Source organism: Actinia tenebrosa, unplaced genomic scaffold (genome assembly GCF_029948245.1).
Source record: "Actinia tenebrosa isolate PJP-AT-01 unplaced genomic scaffold, QUT_ActTen_1.0 PGA_scaffold7__59_contigs__length_16204524, whole genome shotgun sequence".
NCBI lineage: Eukaryota > Metazoa > Cnidaria > Anthozoa > Actiniaria > Actiniidae > Actinia > Actinia tenebrosa.
Genome location: NW_028292584.1, coordinates 915479 through 932500, shown reverse-complemented (window position 1 = coordinate 932500; position 17022 = coordinate 915479). Strand labels below are relative to the sequence as shown.

General features: G+C 35.8%; 2 protein-coding genes across 2 annotated transcripts in view; both read right to left on the bottom strand.

The window, feature by feature from the left end:
* The window catches only part of LOC116303567 (N-acetyl-beta-glucosaminyl-glycoprotein 4-beta-N-acetylgalactosaminyltransferase 1), a 17955-nt gene extending 6165 nt beyond the window's left edge, over positions 1-11790 (bottom strand). The window contains exons 1-14 of the mRNA XM_089040255.1: positions 11787-11790; positions 11470-11570; positions 8993-9069; positions 8428-8503; positions 7721-7790; positions 7170-7252; positions 6765-6822; positions 3862-3974; positions 2486-2563; positions 2035-2112; positions 1456-1508; positions 1220-1301; positions 472-493; positions 1-100 (exon numbers count right to left, since the gene is read on the bottom strand). The exon at positions 1-100 is cut by the window's left edge and continues 41 nt beyond it. Of these exons, the coding sequence (XP_088896381.1) occupies positions 1-100; positions 472-493; positions 1220-1301; positions 1456-1508; positions 2035-2112; positions 2486-2563; positions 3862-3974; positions 6765-6822; positions 7170-7252; positions 7721-7790; positions 8428-8503; positions 8993-9069; positions 11470-11570; positions 11787-11790 (995 nt within the window). The remainder of the gene's footprint in view (positions 101-471; positions 494-1219; positions 1302-1455; positions 1509-2034; positions 2113-2485; positions 2564-3861; positions 3975-6764; positions 6823-7169; positions 7253-7720; positions 7791-8427; positions 8504-8992; positions 9070-11469; positions 11571-11786) is intronic.
* Positions 11791-11929: 139 nt separating this feature from the next.
* On the bottom strand, positions 11930-15361 carry LOC148905291 (uncharacterized). Its single transcript, XM_089039795.1, has 4 exons — positions 15228-15361; positions 13545-13660; positions 12259-12363; positions 11930-12029 (listed from the first exon to the last, which is right to left on the bottom strand). Exons 1-4 carry the CDS (start codon positions 15340-15342, stop codon positions 11931-11933), a joined length of 435 nt encoding a protein of 144 aa, XP_088895921.1. The 5' UTR covers positions 15343-15361; the 3' UTR covers position 11930.
* Positions 15362-17022: the final 1661 nt, after the last annotated feature.

Genomic DNA, 17022 nt, shown 5'->3' with positions numbered 1-17022 from the left:
ATTCCCTCGGGGTAGCAAAGTTCACTAGTCGTTTCAATATGGACCTTGTTGTATTCCTTGCTGAACTTGTAGACGTATTCAGAGAGCAGCACTGATTCACCTTAAAAAACGTTTGGAAAATTTCTTTTTGCTTCATTACGTCATAATAAAACTATTACCAGAATCAAGTACGAATTATTTTCTTTGTCTTGTTATAATGGACGTGCATGGTTTCAAACGACAGAAGTGACTTGAACCTGCATGCTTTAGTTTTCCACCGCCTTTTAAGATGCTTTTCGTCTCTGCACAAGATAATAGACCTCAATACAAGGCTACACATACGTGCTAAATTCAGTATTTTCTCTTCTCACGAAACACTGAGCATTATGCACGAAGCCTCATATTGAAGCCTTTGTGCGTGACAAACGAAGCATATCTCAGAAGTGGGCTATTACGAGTAGGCGAACTTCGCATGACTCAATGTATACTTACTTTTTCCTTGAACACTAAGTTCCTGGAAAAAAGTTAAAGAAACAAAGAAAATCATGTTGTAAATCAGAAACAATTGATCGTATATATAGCTATTTTAAAAAAGTTGGTGAAAATGTCTGTTTCATGTTGGTTGCTCCATGTTACATACCAAGCGCGAAATAAATAAGTAACTTTTTTCCCAGTCGGGATACGCACGTGACAAGAAATGGTCATTCTCGTACTTCTCTCTATGTTCTCTGTGTTCTCTGTGTTCTCTATGTTCTCCATGTTGAGTCTCGATGTTCTCGGCTTTGCCTCGGGATACAACGAGACTAGCTCGGGAAAATAAAACCATTTCTCTCGAAACCAAAGTGTATAACATAATATAGGACTTAACGTACAAAACCTCCAATCCAAGAGAATATGAACTAAGAAAAGGAATCCTACCTATATAGCCTTGTAACCATCATGTGCACAGTTTGATGCTATTTTTAGCTTGGAGATATTTTGAGCGAAGAACCTGATTGGTTGATTTCTTGAGGGTGGGCGGCTTCCAGTCTTGCAGTAAACAAAAGCCTGTGTTTTTGTCGTGGACGTAGCGAAAAATGGCGCTTTTCGTGTCCTTTAACAAGGCATTAAAGGGAAACATGATTATCGCGCAGGCATGGTAACGAGTTAAAAATAGCATCAAAGTGTGCACATGATGGGGCACGGGGATTACTTCTCTTAGTTCATTTTCTCTTGTCCAATCCTTTATATACTTGCTTACCAGCTCCAGCAGATAACGACTTCCTTTTACACGGTCAGGTTTTTTCTCCACGTTCAGAATTTGTTTCAACTTGTACAAATCTCTGAAAAGAATAAGCAACAAAAATTTATCCAAAATTCCTGAACAAAAGACGAGAAAAAAAAGAGACAGTGGCAGCGAATATTTTCTATATATTTCCCATCGACCCTCCAGACGATGATCAGAGTAACTATAGCTTGACAGGTATAATTCCATACCCTTTAACTTTCTTTAACTTGTCCATGTATTCTTTGACAACCTCTTCGACTTCCTAAAAGTCAACAGTTCAGACAAACACTCATGAATAAAATAGAGGATATTACATGGGCGCGCGGAGATACGAAATTTATCTTCGAGTGTTGAAAAGATCTCTCACGAGTGCATAGCGCAGCGAACGAGTGAGCGATTTTCAACACGAGAAGATAACTTTCGTATCTCCAAGCGCCCATGTAATATTCAGTTTATTATATATTTATCCATAAAATCAATTTAATAAGCTTTTTATCATTATAAAGAGTTTTTATTCATAAACTAATAGTTTAAATACACATGGTAACGATATTTTCACATGTGAAAATAACATGTTATTTTCACATGTGAAAATATCAGTTTTTCGAAAAGGAGAAATATAGGTATTTCATGGATAATTATATGATAAACACTTTAATATTGCACGGAAGAAGGTATTAACTGTCTTTATCCGAAAATGTCTAATTCATCATAAAAACACAGATACCTACCATTTACAGGGCGGGAATTCCAACGTATTTGGACGTTTAGCATGGGCAGCAACTAACCTTCTTATTGATTATTATGTTTCCGATGTGTAAAAATATCGAAGTTTTATCGTCTGGATAAATATCTGAATGATTGGCCTGCAAAGGGAATGCAACTATATGCGAGTGCCAATGTGGGTAGTCGTTAGTAGTTAACTTAAAATTGGCCAAGAAAAATAGTAGTTAACTGATAAATAACCAAAAATTAGTAATTAAAAGCAAGAGAATATGATTATGAAGAATGTTTTTCTCGTCATAAACAGTAAACTTTTTTCCGCTCGCATTGAAGTCACTACAACTCTGAGCAATCAGGACTCGCATGCTAAAAATAGCTTAGGCTTGCGCGCAGTGCTAAAAATAGATTTTCAAAAAAACTCTCTAATTTATCATGAAAACACGAATACAAACTATTTACAAGGCGGAGAAAAGAGTTCAACGTATTCTTGGCCATTTAGCATGAGCAGCAACTAACCTTCTTATCGATAATTATGTTTCTGACGCTTGAAAATAATGAAGTTTTATCGTCTGGATAAATCTCTGAATGCTTGACCTGCAAAGTGTATGGTATATATGAGGGTGCCAATGGGTGTAGCAGTTAACTTAGAATTGGCAAAAAAAAAGTAGTTAGCTGACAAATAACCTAAATTTAGTAGTTGTCGTCTCAGAATTATGGCGCGCGATTGGCTTATAGCATTTGATTGACGTCGAAAATAGCACTTTTTTGGTATCGACGTCTGTTTTCTGAATGCAAAGGTTCTCTGAAAGAAAAGTTCTTGTTCTCTTTATTACGACTTTTATGACACAAATTATTTCCTGACGATGTGGAACAAAGATAAGGGAAAATAAAAGCTATATATCTCGCACTTTCTGCTACAGGTGAGTGAAAAATATTGTACAAAATATGTTTTCTTTCAAACTTTAATACACTTGGAAGAAATTTTGAGTTATTAATTACAATGTAAAGCTAACGAATTGTTTGAATGACAAATAAAACGTAGAATCAGTTATTCTTCTATTGACGATTTGCGTTTCTAATTAGAATGATAAATTTTAGCCCAGAACATTTTAAAACAATCATACGAGCCTCAGTCTTTTCTCAAATAAGCTTACTTCGGTTTGAATTCGCAAACTCGAAAATGTCAAACTTGCTTTGAGCGAACACTTGACAAGCAAATTTCCGATGCATTAGGATATAAAGAATGAAGTATAAAAAGAAAAAACATATCTGTAAACAGTTCAAGCAACTGCATTATCTTGAACTTCATCTAACTTTATCATAATGAAAAGTGGAATTTTGATGAAAACAAAGTTTTCAAAAACGTGGAGCATCCATTTTCTCAAACTTTCCAGAAACCGTTGCTAGGGTGACGACTGTTTGGGTAGTGAGGATCTGAAGCAAATCAGGATCGTCTCCCTATTTTTGAATTGAAAAACGTCGCTTCGCGGTTCTCCGCCAAATAAGGAATATATTTTCTCCCAACTAGCCGTCAATATTTTGTGGCATTGCCGTCTCAAAATCGCAATTAGTTTATAATATTATAGTCAGCTGACAATTGGTCTAGATATCAGTAGTACTGACAAGCTTGCACCCCTATCCACACCCCCTACATTGTCCATTTTGGTTCCCTGTACGAATAAAAGAATAACTGTTACTGTAGACAAATATTCTTTTACTTTGAAGTTACATAAGTGAAGCTAATGTGTCAATACAAATGCAAAGCTGAACCAAACCCATCAGTGACATCCGTAATCTACAGGGCCGTCGCTAGGGGTGGTCCGAGCTATTTGCTTCTTCATGAAGACGAAAATTAAAAGAGCACAGTAAACTACTTGGTTCATTAATATTACCATAAAATAATTAGCTCCCTCGAATACACCGACGTTATGTTTTGGTATGTAGGTAGGATCGTAGGGACACGTGCTGAGTACGTATGCCACTTGTTCGTGATCGACAATGGGATCTAACGGTAAATAATAAATATAAATAGGTTACGGCGGAGAGGTTATGGGTTGTTTGGTGTATATATATATATATATATATATATATATATATATAAGAAATCTGTGAATCAATTTTCCGTAAAATAGTGCTCAATACATCGATAGAAGTAGAGCAGAATATTTGTTTGAGAAGAAAAAGTCAAGACAACATTTTTCCCGACAAGCCTGTTTCGTGAATTGCTTCACTCTTCAGGGGATTTAATGATAAGAATATTCGTTACTATCATTTATATAGAAAAAGTATACATAATTAATTAGTGGATGTAGTTTAGCTGTTGCGTAATAATGCTTTGTTTCTGTGGCGGCATGAAGATACAAGTTCGTTGCGCTTATTTAATGATGAGAGTTCCGGTCGATAAATTATTAGAAACTTTTCTTTAAGACAAAGGTTACATCTTTTGCTGGAGCTGTTGTAGGCGGAGCTTGAAGATAGGACGCGCCATAAAATGGAGTAGCTGATATTACCGTTCTTGAGAGTCCAGATGTATTTGCTGAGTTCAGTCGAGTTTTTATGCTGTTCGTGGCGGAATGAGGCGGTGTGGTTTCTGTATCTTGTTTTGAAGTCGTTTTCTGTGAGTCCTATGTATGTTGCGGTAGTGTTGTTGTCCTTTCTTGTGACGGTGGCTTGGTATACAACTGAAGATTGGAGGCAGTTGCCATTAAGCGGGCAGTTGTTCTTTTGTCGGCAGTTGCATGTTTTCTTGTCCTTTGTGTTGTTTGCGGTGTCGTTGTCGTCTCTCGATGGATGTAAAATGCGTTTGTTGTGATTGTCAATGATTTGTTTGGCATTGTTCATGCAGCTGTAACTGATCTTGATGGTGTTACGATTAAAGACTTTCCTAAGATTATGGCCTCTAGGAAAGTGTTTATCAACTAAGCCAAGGAATCTCTGTCCGATATTGGTGCTGACATTTTTGCTAAATGGGGGGTTGTACCAGAGTATGCCGTTTCGTTGTCTGTTTTTGCGTTTTGTGTTCGCGGTTGGTTCGTAGTTTAGGATGTACTGGTATCCGCTTTCGTCAAGTGCTTTTTGATATGGAGGGGCAGCTTGGTCGAAGGATGCTTTGTCGGATGACAACGGCACCGCAAACAACACAAAGGACAAGAAAACATGCAACTGCCGACAAAAGAACAACTGCCCGCTTAATGGCAACTGCCTCCAATCTTCAGTTGTATACCAAGCCACCGTCACAAGAAAGGACAACAACACTACCGCAACATACATAGGACTCACAGAAAACGACTTCAAAACAAGATACAGAAACCACACCGCCTCATTCCGCCACGAACAGCATAAAAACTCGACTGAACTCAGCAAATACATCTGGACTCTCAAGAACGGTAATATCAGCTACTCCATTTTATGGCGCGTCCTATCTTCAAGCTCCGCCTACAACAGCTCCAGCAAAAGATGTAACCTTTGTCTTAAAGAAAAGTTTCTAATAATTTATCGACCGGAACTCTCATCATTAAATAAGCGCAACGAACTTGTATCTTCATGCCGCCACAGAAACAAAGCATTATTACGCAACAGCTAAACTACATCCACTAATTAATTATGTATACTTTTTCTATATAAATGATAGTAACGAATATTCTTATCATTAAATCCCCTGAAGAGTGAAGCAATTCACGAAACAGGCTTGTCGGGAAAAATGTTGTCTTGACTTTTTCTTCTCAAACAAATATATGTATATATATGTATATAAAGTTACTATAGACTCATTTACGCAGGGTTATCCTCGATTTTGTGGAGAATATTCACGTGTTCAGTCAAGGTTCGTTGAGTTCAAGTGTTTGTATTGTTGAAGTTTTGCAATCTCTACTTTACCGTTGGTATTTGTGTTTTAGACACTGATACGAGGCTAACCCTGAGTAAATGAGTCGAGGAACACAGCGACACAGCGGTTGTATATGTCCGAATTATTGCATTGTAACCGAAATTAAAAAGTTCTGATATCCACCATTATAATGCAAGAAAAATAGTGGTCTTTGATCATGAGACGAGAGTTCGATCTTCACATTTTGCAAGTTCATCGATATCATAAGAGAATGTAAATTATAAGAGCGATATAAGCGAGTAAATATATAATTAGAATAATTATAATTGACATTCATTTTGTATATAGACCCTTTGACCCTAAATCCCAACCTGCGGATCAAAATAATGAAAAATAGCAAAATATAACTAAAATATTAAACTATGGGTTGCTATCAATAGACGTCACTTCCGGTAATAGCTCTCTTTTAATGGCTTGTAGAATCCTGGAGGTTGTTTTGAACTCTTGTTTTCTGGTTTGATGTCGTGAAAATAGTCAAATACAATAGTTTGAGGACTTATTTTGACATGTTTTGACTTAGCATCTGCTAGTTGCCCCTCAGTCAACTCCAAAAAGTCACGTGATTGATAGTAAGCAATAAGGAGAATTGTAGCTAATTAAGTGAACACTGATTGTTTTTGATAATTATTTTTTTAAAGATTATTTTCAAAACAAGAAGTTGTAACAGAGTACAACTTAGATAATAGAATAAAATAAAATAAAACAACGAGAAACAGGACAATGACATTGCAAAGACCATTGCAAAAATATAAAAAAACCATATGGCAGACTAAAAAACACAACACCAAGAAAGAGCCGTTGGAAAGGATAAAGATGGTACATATGACGTCACGCACTTTAGCAGGAAAACTGTGGTCAAAGGAGGTATGGGTAATGGAGATTATAAAGGTCGCTCTGGTTCTTACTTACATTTCAAACACATTTCTTCTCGTTCGTCTTTCATTTGCCTTGGAGTAATAGGAGGTACCTGGATGATGAAACAAAAGCTAATCAAATGGGAAACAGGTCATTCAGTCTAACGTCAAATATTTGTTTTATCGGCCAATCATGAACAGACATGAACAGACACGTCATATACGTCGTCTTTGTAAATCATCCAATCATGTAATTTTAAAATTCATAATTATCCAGTGAAGTGAAAATAAAAGAAGACTACCCGAATCCGCCTTCTTTTTTTACATTCTCGCACAGCTAAAATCCTGTAGAATGTTAGTGCAAGTCGTCTATTGCGTGACTAGATCGACCAATAGGATGAGTGATCTGATCAACCAATCATCACTAGTTATGTCATAGGATCATAGGTCAATATCTTACCACTCTAACGAACAATGGTAAATGGTTCTCTAGAATACAATTAAGGCGTTCTGAACGGTTTTCTGACAAGTGAAAGTCTTCAGCTAAAAAAATGAAAAAACAAAATTATTACAATCTGCTGACGCTGGGTTGAATGGTTGTCTGACAGTTAGATTAAGTGTGGATGGATGGATGGGGAGTTGAATGTATGGTTGTACGTATAGACTGGGTTTGATAGATGGATAGTTGGTTGGTGGGTTGGTGGGTTGGTGGGTTGGTGGGTTGGTGAGTTGGTGGGTTGGTGGGTTGGTGGGTTGGTGGGTTGGTGGGTTGGTGGGTTGGTGGGTTGGTGGGTTGGTGGGTTGGTGGGTTGGGTTGGTGGGTTGGTGGGTTGGTGGGTTGGTGGGTTGGTGGGTTGGTGGGTTGGTGGGTTGGTGGGTTGGTGGGTTGGTGGGTTGGTGGGTTGGTGGGTTGGTGGGTTGGTGGATTTGTTAGTGGGTTGTTTGGCAGATGAATGTTGCTTGTTATCAGACATCAAAGCAACATTACATTAGCATCCAGTCGTTACTTACGCAAATATAAAGACAAAAGTTTGGCATCAATCACAGTAAAGTCGTTGTCCTTCATTCCTGGTGTCTGCCACTGAAAATATATATAACACTGATGATAAATGGTTCATTAATTTCATGTAAATTCATATAATTCACTTACCGATGTAAATTTAAACTAACCTAAACCAAGATTGTTATGTGTTAATCCTTTTAATATTATTTAATCGTTCGAGCTTTCAGTAAAAACTAATTTTAATCGATTTTGTTGTTAACTCAACAATGTTGCGCTGCAAGTTGCATTGATTTTGTTTCCCGTATTGACGCACATTCAAAAATTCTGAAAATTCCAAGAATTCGGAGACTAAAAACACTCTCTAAGCAAGGAAGAGACCTAACAGACTCTTTGCACATCTATCAGTTTGCAGTGCATTTTGGGTAAGGCTGTTCGGTAAAAAAATTAGCCGACCAAAAAAAAAAACCTTGTAGATTGCCTTGGCTAATTTATTTGTTAGACAGATACTAAATAATTCTATATCGGAGTTTAATTTTGTCTTTTAGGGGCTTCAATAAAATAAAGATGGCCTAAAAAGAGGGTTCTTATTTTTCATTTAGGCGGTTCGTATGCAGTTTAGGGGGTTCGGACGAACCCTTCAAACCACCCCTACATCCAGCAATGAAGTCAGAACCACTCTTTAGACCTTGGTCAAAGTTCATGATAATCTACTTACAGCTATAGTGAGGTGTCCATTACCACCCTGGTTTCGATGAAGAGCCTCAAGGTAATAGTCTTGTCCAGCTGTAAGACTAAAACAGGGGAATTTAAGCTACAATCTCCTCCAAAATTTAGTGTGCCACCGACTATTCTGCCACCACCCCACCTCCCCTCATCCCACGTACCAATATTACCTACTGGCATTAATTTTACTAGCCAACCACTTTAAAAGCTAGAAATGTCATAGACCAACATTGCTTTTGGGGAAAGGGGAAAGTGATACCCGCGGCGTCGTCGTTTTTACACAACTGCGAGACCGCTTATTTCATGACGTCTTGGTTCAGTCTGAATCCCGTACATTTATTTTCCATTGATCTGAGCCCGCAATATTTTTTGATTGACGGAAGACAAAAACCCAGTAGGCGTCTTGAGTTGTGTTGGCCAAGTTGTGAAAATTTTTAGTTTTAGAGTCCAGGTCAAAGTCAAGGTGACGGCTAATGTTAAGGTCATGACCAATATCATTCGAAGCTGAGTAAAATCCAGATCACTGGTTAACTACACCACACTTTATCTATACTTACTTGATTATTTGTGATATTTGATTTTTGTAATCACGGAAGTTTCTTGGTATTGTCGCAGCTCCATTAGTTGAGTCAGGCTGCGTGAAAAAGCAGCACGTCAGAATAGGCAGTAATATATGATGATTATGATAATGATGATGATGATGATGATGGTCATTATGATATTGATGGTGATGGTGATGGTGGTGGTGATGATGATGGTGATGATGACAAATACCTGAAAAAACAGTATTATCCTTCACATTTTAAGAACAAACTCATTTTTGAAGAAGTAAAAGTCAGTACGAAACACTAATGAAACTTTTTATTTGCTCACGATGCAACTAAATTGTATGGAATTCGAATCAACTTGTATAATAGAGGCTGGATTCTTTTAGTAAAATTCGTGTAATTCCCCACCCCCTTCTAAATACAAAGAAGAAAAATGGGGGTTACGGTATTTATTTTGGAGATGTAGCCGCAAACTTTGAAAATTTGGGTCGCCATTTTGAATTTGATCCTTTATCTTTTATTCTTAATCACCCAGGCGTTCCTCGCTCATTTAAAAGAGCTCGAGAGTGCGTTCAGAACTGAAGGATGCGCAGAAACAATGGCCGCGTACGTCCTTAATACAAAAAATATAGCAACTAATTTTGAATGATTTTGCGGTTCTATCCCGTTGGCGAGTTTGTCAATTGTTTTTAGGTTTTAACTGTCGGAAATTTGAAAAAAGTTTTTCAATCAGATGATTCTTATACATTTGCTTTTCTAACTATTGATTATCATTTCATTCTGAGTTTTTCCCACATTCAGAGCATTAAGAAGCATTCAGAGCATTACAGAGAGTGTAATTTTCAATTCATATTTGCTTTTTTTTTGTTATTCTTCAAGTATTACATTTTTTAAAGTAAAGTTCGTTCGCTTTTTTTGTACTCTATGAATATTGCTAATGGTTTCATTTTTATTAAATTGCTTATAAGCCTTTACTTAATATTTTCAGAATTGATTCTTTAAATAGTGAATAGTTGATTGTGAAAATAACTCGTCATTTGAATGTCGGGTCTTTGAGATACAAAGGTTTATATTTCCAATATGTTAATGACTATGACGTAACATAAGGGATTTGAGTTATTTTGTGGCAATTTTTGATATTGAACGCTGGACATTTTTTGAAAACAAATTTGTAAGAACCTTTACGTGAGTCACGAGTACAAGGGTGATGCTTTTAAAATACTGTATTCCAGAACGAGTGCAGTGTTGTATATTAAATGCTCCCTTACGTTACTTCATAGTCATTACCATATTGAGAATATAAACCTTCGTATCTTAAAGACCCAACATTCAAATGACGAAATATTTTCACAATCAACTATTCACTATCTAAAGAATCAATTCTGAAAATATTGTGCAAAGGTTTATAAGCACTTTAATGGTCCTAATTATATCATTGTATCCTCTCTTCATAAGCTATTTACCGGCTCAAAAGTAAAACCATAACGGTTAAATAAAATATTTATAGTGACTTACGAAAAAGGGATGAAAATTTGAGCGATTTTCCCATGGTTACCTCAATGTATTGTGGGGAATCTTAAAGTAGCCGGAGGATATATCTTTCCAATTCAAATTTCGTGGGTACAAGACATTGATATCTTATGCATGGAGACTGTTTGCTTTAGACAGTTGCTCGGTGATCTCAGCCACGCTACTTTTAACTCACAGATGGAACTCTGAAACAACCTATGGGCTGATATAAGACATATAAGTCAAGGCACGGCTAACTCACAGATGGAACCCTGAAACAACCACCTATGGGCTGATCTAAGTCAAGGCACGGCTAACTCACAGATGGACTGATTGGAATTTAACGGGTTTAGGTTTTACTTAGGGAGGAAAACTGGAAAACCCAGAGAAAAAACCTCGAATTGAGGAGAGACATAACAACTTTGGTTCTTACACTGTTTACATAGTTTTTTTAAGAATCCCAACTGGCAAGGAGGCAAACCAGTTGGATATTTACAAGCATGGTCGAGAAACTGAATCTGAACTAATCAGGAATCAGGATAAATACAGTCTGTGGCCACTAGCTGAGACTGTATTTGTCCTGGACACACTTTATGTTTCTTTGATCATTCATTTCACTTTCATTAATTAATTGTAGGAGGGCCATGATGTAAACTACTGGGCTACCAGTAATGCATGTCATCCTCGATTAATTATTTATTGTTTCGTTATTTCCGATGAAGTTAGTCACCAAAACGTTCAAAGCTAACATCGTTGAGGATCGTGGTCGGGACAAATCTTTTATATAAAACAATTTAAGCAAATCTTCTTTTTATATATTAAAAAAACGGCAGCTTGAGAATGCTCACAGGAAGTAGAACTGTATTTGGTAGAAAAGTCCGATGATTGGTCAGACGTATTTACCCACAATCCTTTTCGGTCTTAACTTCGTAGGTTTGCAGGTGACTAACCGTCATTGAGATGAATATTTAACTTACATCACCAACGCTTGCAAACAGCTCCACGTTTCTTGGACTGGAGTCCCGACTGATCCAAAGCTCTGAGTTATCATCTGAGCTTACTGCAAATCTGTATTGGCCTACAGAAAGACATCCAAGATGTTATGAGGTCAACAACACTGCCAACCACCAACAGAACTTTTGTGTGGTTGCACATAGGCATTAACCCTCCCTGTCAGAATGCCTGTCTGTACCCTCGACCATAGCACAACCCGCTCCCTGTCAGGATTCCTCTCTGTACCCATGACAATAGCTCCACCCCCACACCCCCTCCCTGTCAGGATGTCTCTCTGTACCCATGACGAAAACACTATCCCCTCCCTGTCAGGATGCGCCTCTCCGTACCTATGACAAAAATACTACCCCCTCCCTGTCAGAATGCTTTTCTGTACCTTGACAATAGCATTCAGAATCTCCCTACCCCCACCCCTCCCAGGAGGTCACCTGCCTGTTATCTCGGGAGTCACATAACCAAATACTCGCTGACTGTACTCCATCCCATTCAATATTATTTCCGAACTATTGATGGTGGACTCGAACTGAAAAACCAAAGTGAGACCTTAGTTAATTTAAATTAGCTAACATTAAGATGAATAGGGCTGTTTAATATTTCCACCTATGGTACAAATAATGCAGGAGAAAGCCTAGAGCGAGTACAAATATCATGCGATATCTGTTGTCTACAAATCATCAAGTCTAGTCTCGGTCACAAACAATAGTCGGGTAATAAATTAGACACTGTAGGGAGCAGTAAGAATGATAACTAACCTCTGGTTCTGCTGGGAATTTCGAGTAGATTCTCATTGCTCTGTCTATAGAATATCCACATGTACAACTATCGAACCAGCGATGAACATTAAGTCTTCCTCGATACTTAAGAAGAAAAGAATTAGACCATCACTTAACTAATAAAAAAGGCAGCAGGAAAAAAAACTTGACCAATCAGAAGCTGAATGCCGAGTCTTATATATTGAGGTTTTTCATTGTGACGTCACGATATTAAAAGGAAAGTGTTTTGTTTTTCTTCTATCAGAAAAAAGAGTTGACAGTCAAATCGTTCACATAGATAATAGTAAAATTGTAAAGTTTCGTGAAGATTGTCAATAATTCAGATGTATGGCTTTTAGACTCTTACAAATTTTACAAAAAAATATGTGTTAGCAGGGAAATTTGCCAACTTACAGCTGTTTGTCAAATCTATTGAAAAACAAATCATATATTCCATTAGTTTTTGTGCGATTGCGATGATCGAACCTTCGTATTTTTACTTATATATCTGTACGACAACTTTGAATATTAATTCCTTTTTCAGATTAAACAAATTTCTTCACAGCGTGAAGTTGCATGAAAAACCCCAATGGATACTTTGCACCGTGATGGCAGCCATGCCTGAAGGCACAACAATAGAGTCTTTTCTCCTGGGAAACTGAGTTCTTTCTCATGTAAATAAGATTAGATCAAATTCAATTGCTGCCTCTATTGCCAATATTTAAGTATAGTTTAGTAAAGGAGCAGGTGCGTTTTATCAGGTTTAAAACCACGAGGCTTAGCCAAATATTTTTAGACATGATAAAACACGATCTGCGAGTTTATTGAGCGACGTCAAAAATTCATGAATAATTAATGAGCCTTTAAGTTCTTTTTTCGTGACATGCATGCTCTTATACTCCCAATATACAATATCCAATATCCAATATCCGATATCCAATATCCAATATCCGATATACGATATACGATATACGATATACGATATACGATATACGATATACGATATACGATATACGATATACGATATACGATATACGATATACGATATACGATATACGATATACGATATACGATATACGATATACGATATACGATATACGATATACGATATACGATATACGATATACGATATACGATATACGATATACTATATACGATATACTATATACGATATACGATATACGATACGATATACGATATACGATATACGATATACGATATACGATATACGATATACGATATACGATATACGATATACAAAATACAAGCAAATTCTTTCAACATACCTTATCTAGCTTCATACTGGTTGGTTTTAGACAATCCTGAAGGAGAGCGAGAAAGTCGTCCATAGAAGCTTGGTTTTCTTTTGGTCGTGGAGCGGCAAGTTTGTTACCTGCTATATCTTTTGATGGATTAAATAATTAGCGTTAGCCGTTAGCCTTTCTAACATTTAATTTTTTTCACTTAATCTTTTTAATCTTTAATCTTTAATCTTTATCATTATTTTTTTTCCATTTCCATATTATAAATATTTACACACACACACACACACACACTTTTTTTTTTTTCAGATGCATTATTTTCTAATTTAGTTTTATTTTACATTAGTTCTCATTAAAAAATGCTTTACATTCAAGGAAATGAGGCTAAAGGAACCGTAAGGTTTTCAAAGTTAGACGCTAGGCAATTTAAGTTATAATTTCATTCAGTAGCTTCAGACAGTAACACAAAAATAATAGCGGCAGAAAAGGGGAGGTGACACATGTGCCACGGCAAAGCGACAAGACATAACAAGAACGAGAAATAAAGAAGACGAATATTGAAAATGAATTAATGTAGTTTTTTTTTTTTCACAAGACGAATTTCGTTTGGTTAAAAGATATTGTTTGACCCTTTTTTTTTGAAACAGTATATAGACATTTGTTTGAATTCAGGGGGTAGATCCTGCCACAAAATCGTTGCTATTGAAAGAAAAGCTTGTCTGCGGGTGTTAGTACGAAAGCAAGGCTTATGGAAATTATCTTTTGAAGCGTGTATTGTATTTGTGTATATTTTTTGCATACTGAAAAGAATGCTTGGAAATAGTTGGGAGTGTTTTTGATTGAGCCAATAAAGGGTAAGTTTTAAGACTTGTAATGTGTAAATATTTTCAACTGTTAAGATATCAAGAAGATTTAATAATGGTAATGGACTATCTGTATTTTTTCCATATAATGTCGAGAAAAAGATGATTCTAGCAATATGGTTTTGTTTAGTTTGGAGTATTTTGATATTAGTTTTACGAGTACTGTCCCATGCAGTAATGCCATAATAGAGGTATGGGTATATAAGACTGTTATAAATTTGTCGAAGTTGAATTGGTGAAAGATAGTGTCGAAGTTTAAAGAAGATACTAGTATTTCTTGAAATTTCTGAGCGGATAAAAGCAATGTGGTTTTTCCAGTTTAACTTATCAACCATGACACATAGGTATTTGATATGGTCTTTTTGTTCAAGGGGGTGGTAAGTGTCACCCGAGGAAAATACAACATTCATAGGTGTTGTTAGTTTCTTTTGGCTGATTTGATTATCATAAAATTTGTTTTTTTATTAGTTAATTGAAAGTTTGTTGGCGTCGCACCAGTTTTTGACTTTTTTTAATTCTTGGTTCATATTTGATTCAAGCTCTTGCTGGTTTTTAGAAGATGCAAACAAATTGGTATCGTCAGCAAAGAGTCTAAAAGAAAGTTTGTCGGAGGAGTAAACAATGTCATTAATATTAAAGAAGGAATAGTAAAGGTCCCAGCGTACTTCCTGTGGTACTCCACAAATTACTGTTTACACTGAATACTTGAACACACTGAATACACACACAAACACAGATGTATATACATATATATATATATAAACCGAATCCCTAAAACTTTGACAATTCAACCACATATATATAAATATATGAAAAATATACCGAAAAGAAATTATATATATACCTTGGCAAAATAAGAAGCACTCCTGTTCTTTGTGCCCAACGTTAAACAAACTCGAGTATAGCCAAATTAAAGATGCGAAACACCCCAATAGCAAAAGTTTCTGAAAAGGGCTCATGTTGTGGTGACAGCATACGAGCGACCTGTTGACGTGTCTTATATATAACAGAATACTGTTTATCTGCTGATCTGGATACAGCACAAAACTCTCGCGCATGAGCAGATTGTTATTTGTACAAAATTTGCAGGTATCTCGGCTTATTAAGACGGAAAAATAATATTAATGATAATTAACTTCATTTAGCACAGAATTTCGAAAGTTAACACTTTTTTACACGAAAGAAGTAGGTTTTTAAAAGGAAGAAGTTTTTGAAAACTCTTAATTAGCATAACGCTGTTTGGGCAACTTATGCTTTACATTTCTCCAAGAGTTATTAATAGTTTGAGAAACTATATCAGGTACTTGAAAGATTTTTTCATCGATCCTCCATCCAAGTACCTCGAAGTTGGCTCATTATTAAAACTCGGCTCCGTCTCGATTTTTTAACCTCACGTCTCGGTGTTTGGAAATCGGACGAACTGACACTCTTTCACTCTTTCATGTGTTTGATATCATGATTGCATAAAGTAAAGCAAACTGCGTTTAAATTGAAATTTATTGATATTTTAATCTCTTAATACTGTGTTAAACCCTCTAGATCGCTCAAGATCTGTGTACCCTCAAGATCTATATATGCTTAAATAAAAGCGCTGTCAAGCCTACTGGATCATTTCAAAGTGCTGGATCCGTTCCTTAATTTCAAATAAATAAATAAGAAAGGCCTTTACTTTCTTTGTTGATGTTTCGTTTCCTTGCCGAAATATTACTGCGATTCCCGGTCACACGCGACCAAGCGAGACCAAAATCACAAACGAAAAATTTCTCAGACTTCAGAGATAATAATTTCAGAGATAATGATTTATGATGGTAATTGAACTGAGTGGAGTGCAATTTGAACCAAAATCATACGAGTGATTACAAAATTGCACGACCGCGTAGCGGGAGTGCAATTTGTTAATCACAAGTATGATTTTGGTCCAAAATTGCACGACACGAAGTTCAGTTACCACTGAATCATATCCTTTTTGTAATCATACACAAGAAAAAGACATAATAAAGAGTGCAGAATAATCAATTTAATGTAGTAGAAGATCTAAATGCGAACAAAAAAAAAAACATCTAAAAAATTTTTTTTGTTTTATTTTTTTGTTTTATTTTGTTGTTTACAAAAACATCTTTTTAGGATGCGATTAAGAGCTCCTAAGGATGCGATTTGGGAATTAATCGCAGTCCTTTGAACCAATCAGATTGCAGGATTTGGTAGTGATTACAAAAAGGATATGATTAAAGAGATAAAAATTTCAGAGATAAAAATTTCAGAGATAATAATTTCAGAGATAATAATTTCAGAGATAATAATTTCAGAGATAATAATTTCAGAGATAATAATTTCAGAGATAATAATTTCAGAGATAATAATTTCAGAGATAATAATTTCAGAGATAATAATTTCAGAGATAATAATTTCAGAGATAATAATTTCAGAGATAATAATTTCAGAGATAATAATTTCAGAGATAATAATTTCAGAGATAATAATTTCAGAGATAATAATTTCAGAGATAATAATTTCAGAGATAATAATTTCAGAGATAATAATTTCAGAGATAATAATTTCAGAGATAATAATTTCAGAGATAATAATTTCAGAGATAATAATTTCAGAGATAATAATTTCAGAGATAATAATTTCAGAGA

Coding starts and splice junctions, on each gene's coding strand:
- LOC148905291 (XM_089039795.1), bottom strand. CDS start 15,342: ATGAGCCCTTTTCAGAAACTTTTGCTATTGGGGTGTTTCGCATCTTTA. Junction 13,661..15,227: donor GTGCTTCTTATTTTGCCAAG/GTATATATATAA, acceptor ATCCATCAAAAG/ATATAGCAGGTAACAAACTT. Junction 12,364..13,544: donor CCAGTATGAAGCTAGATAAG/GTATGTTGAAAG, acceptor TTTCTTCTTAAG/TATCGAGGAAGACTTAATGT.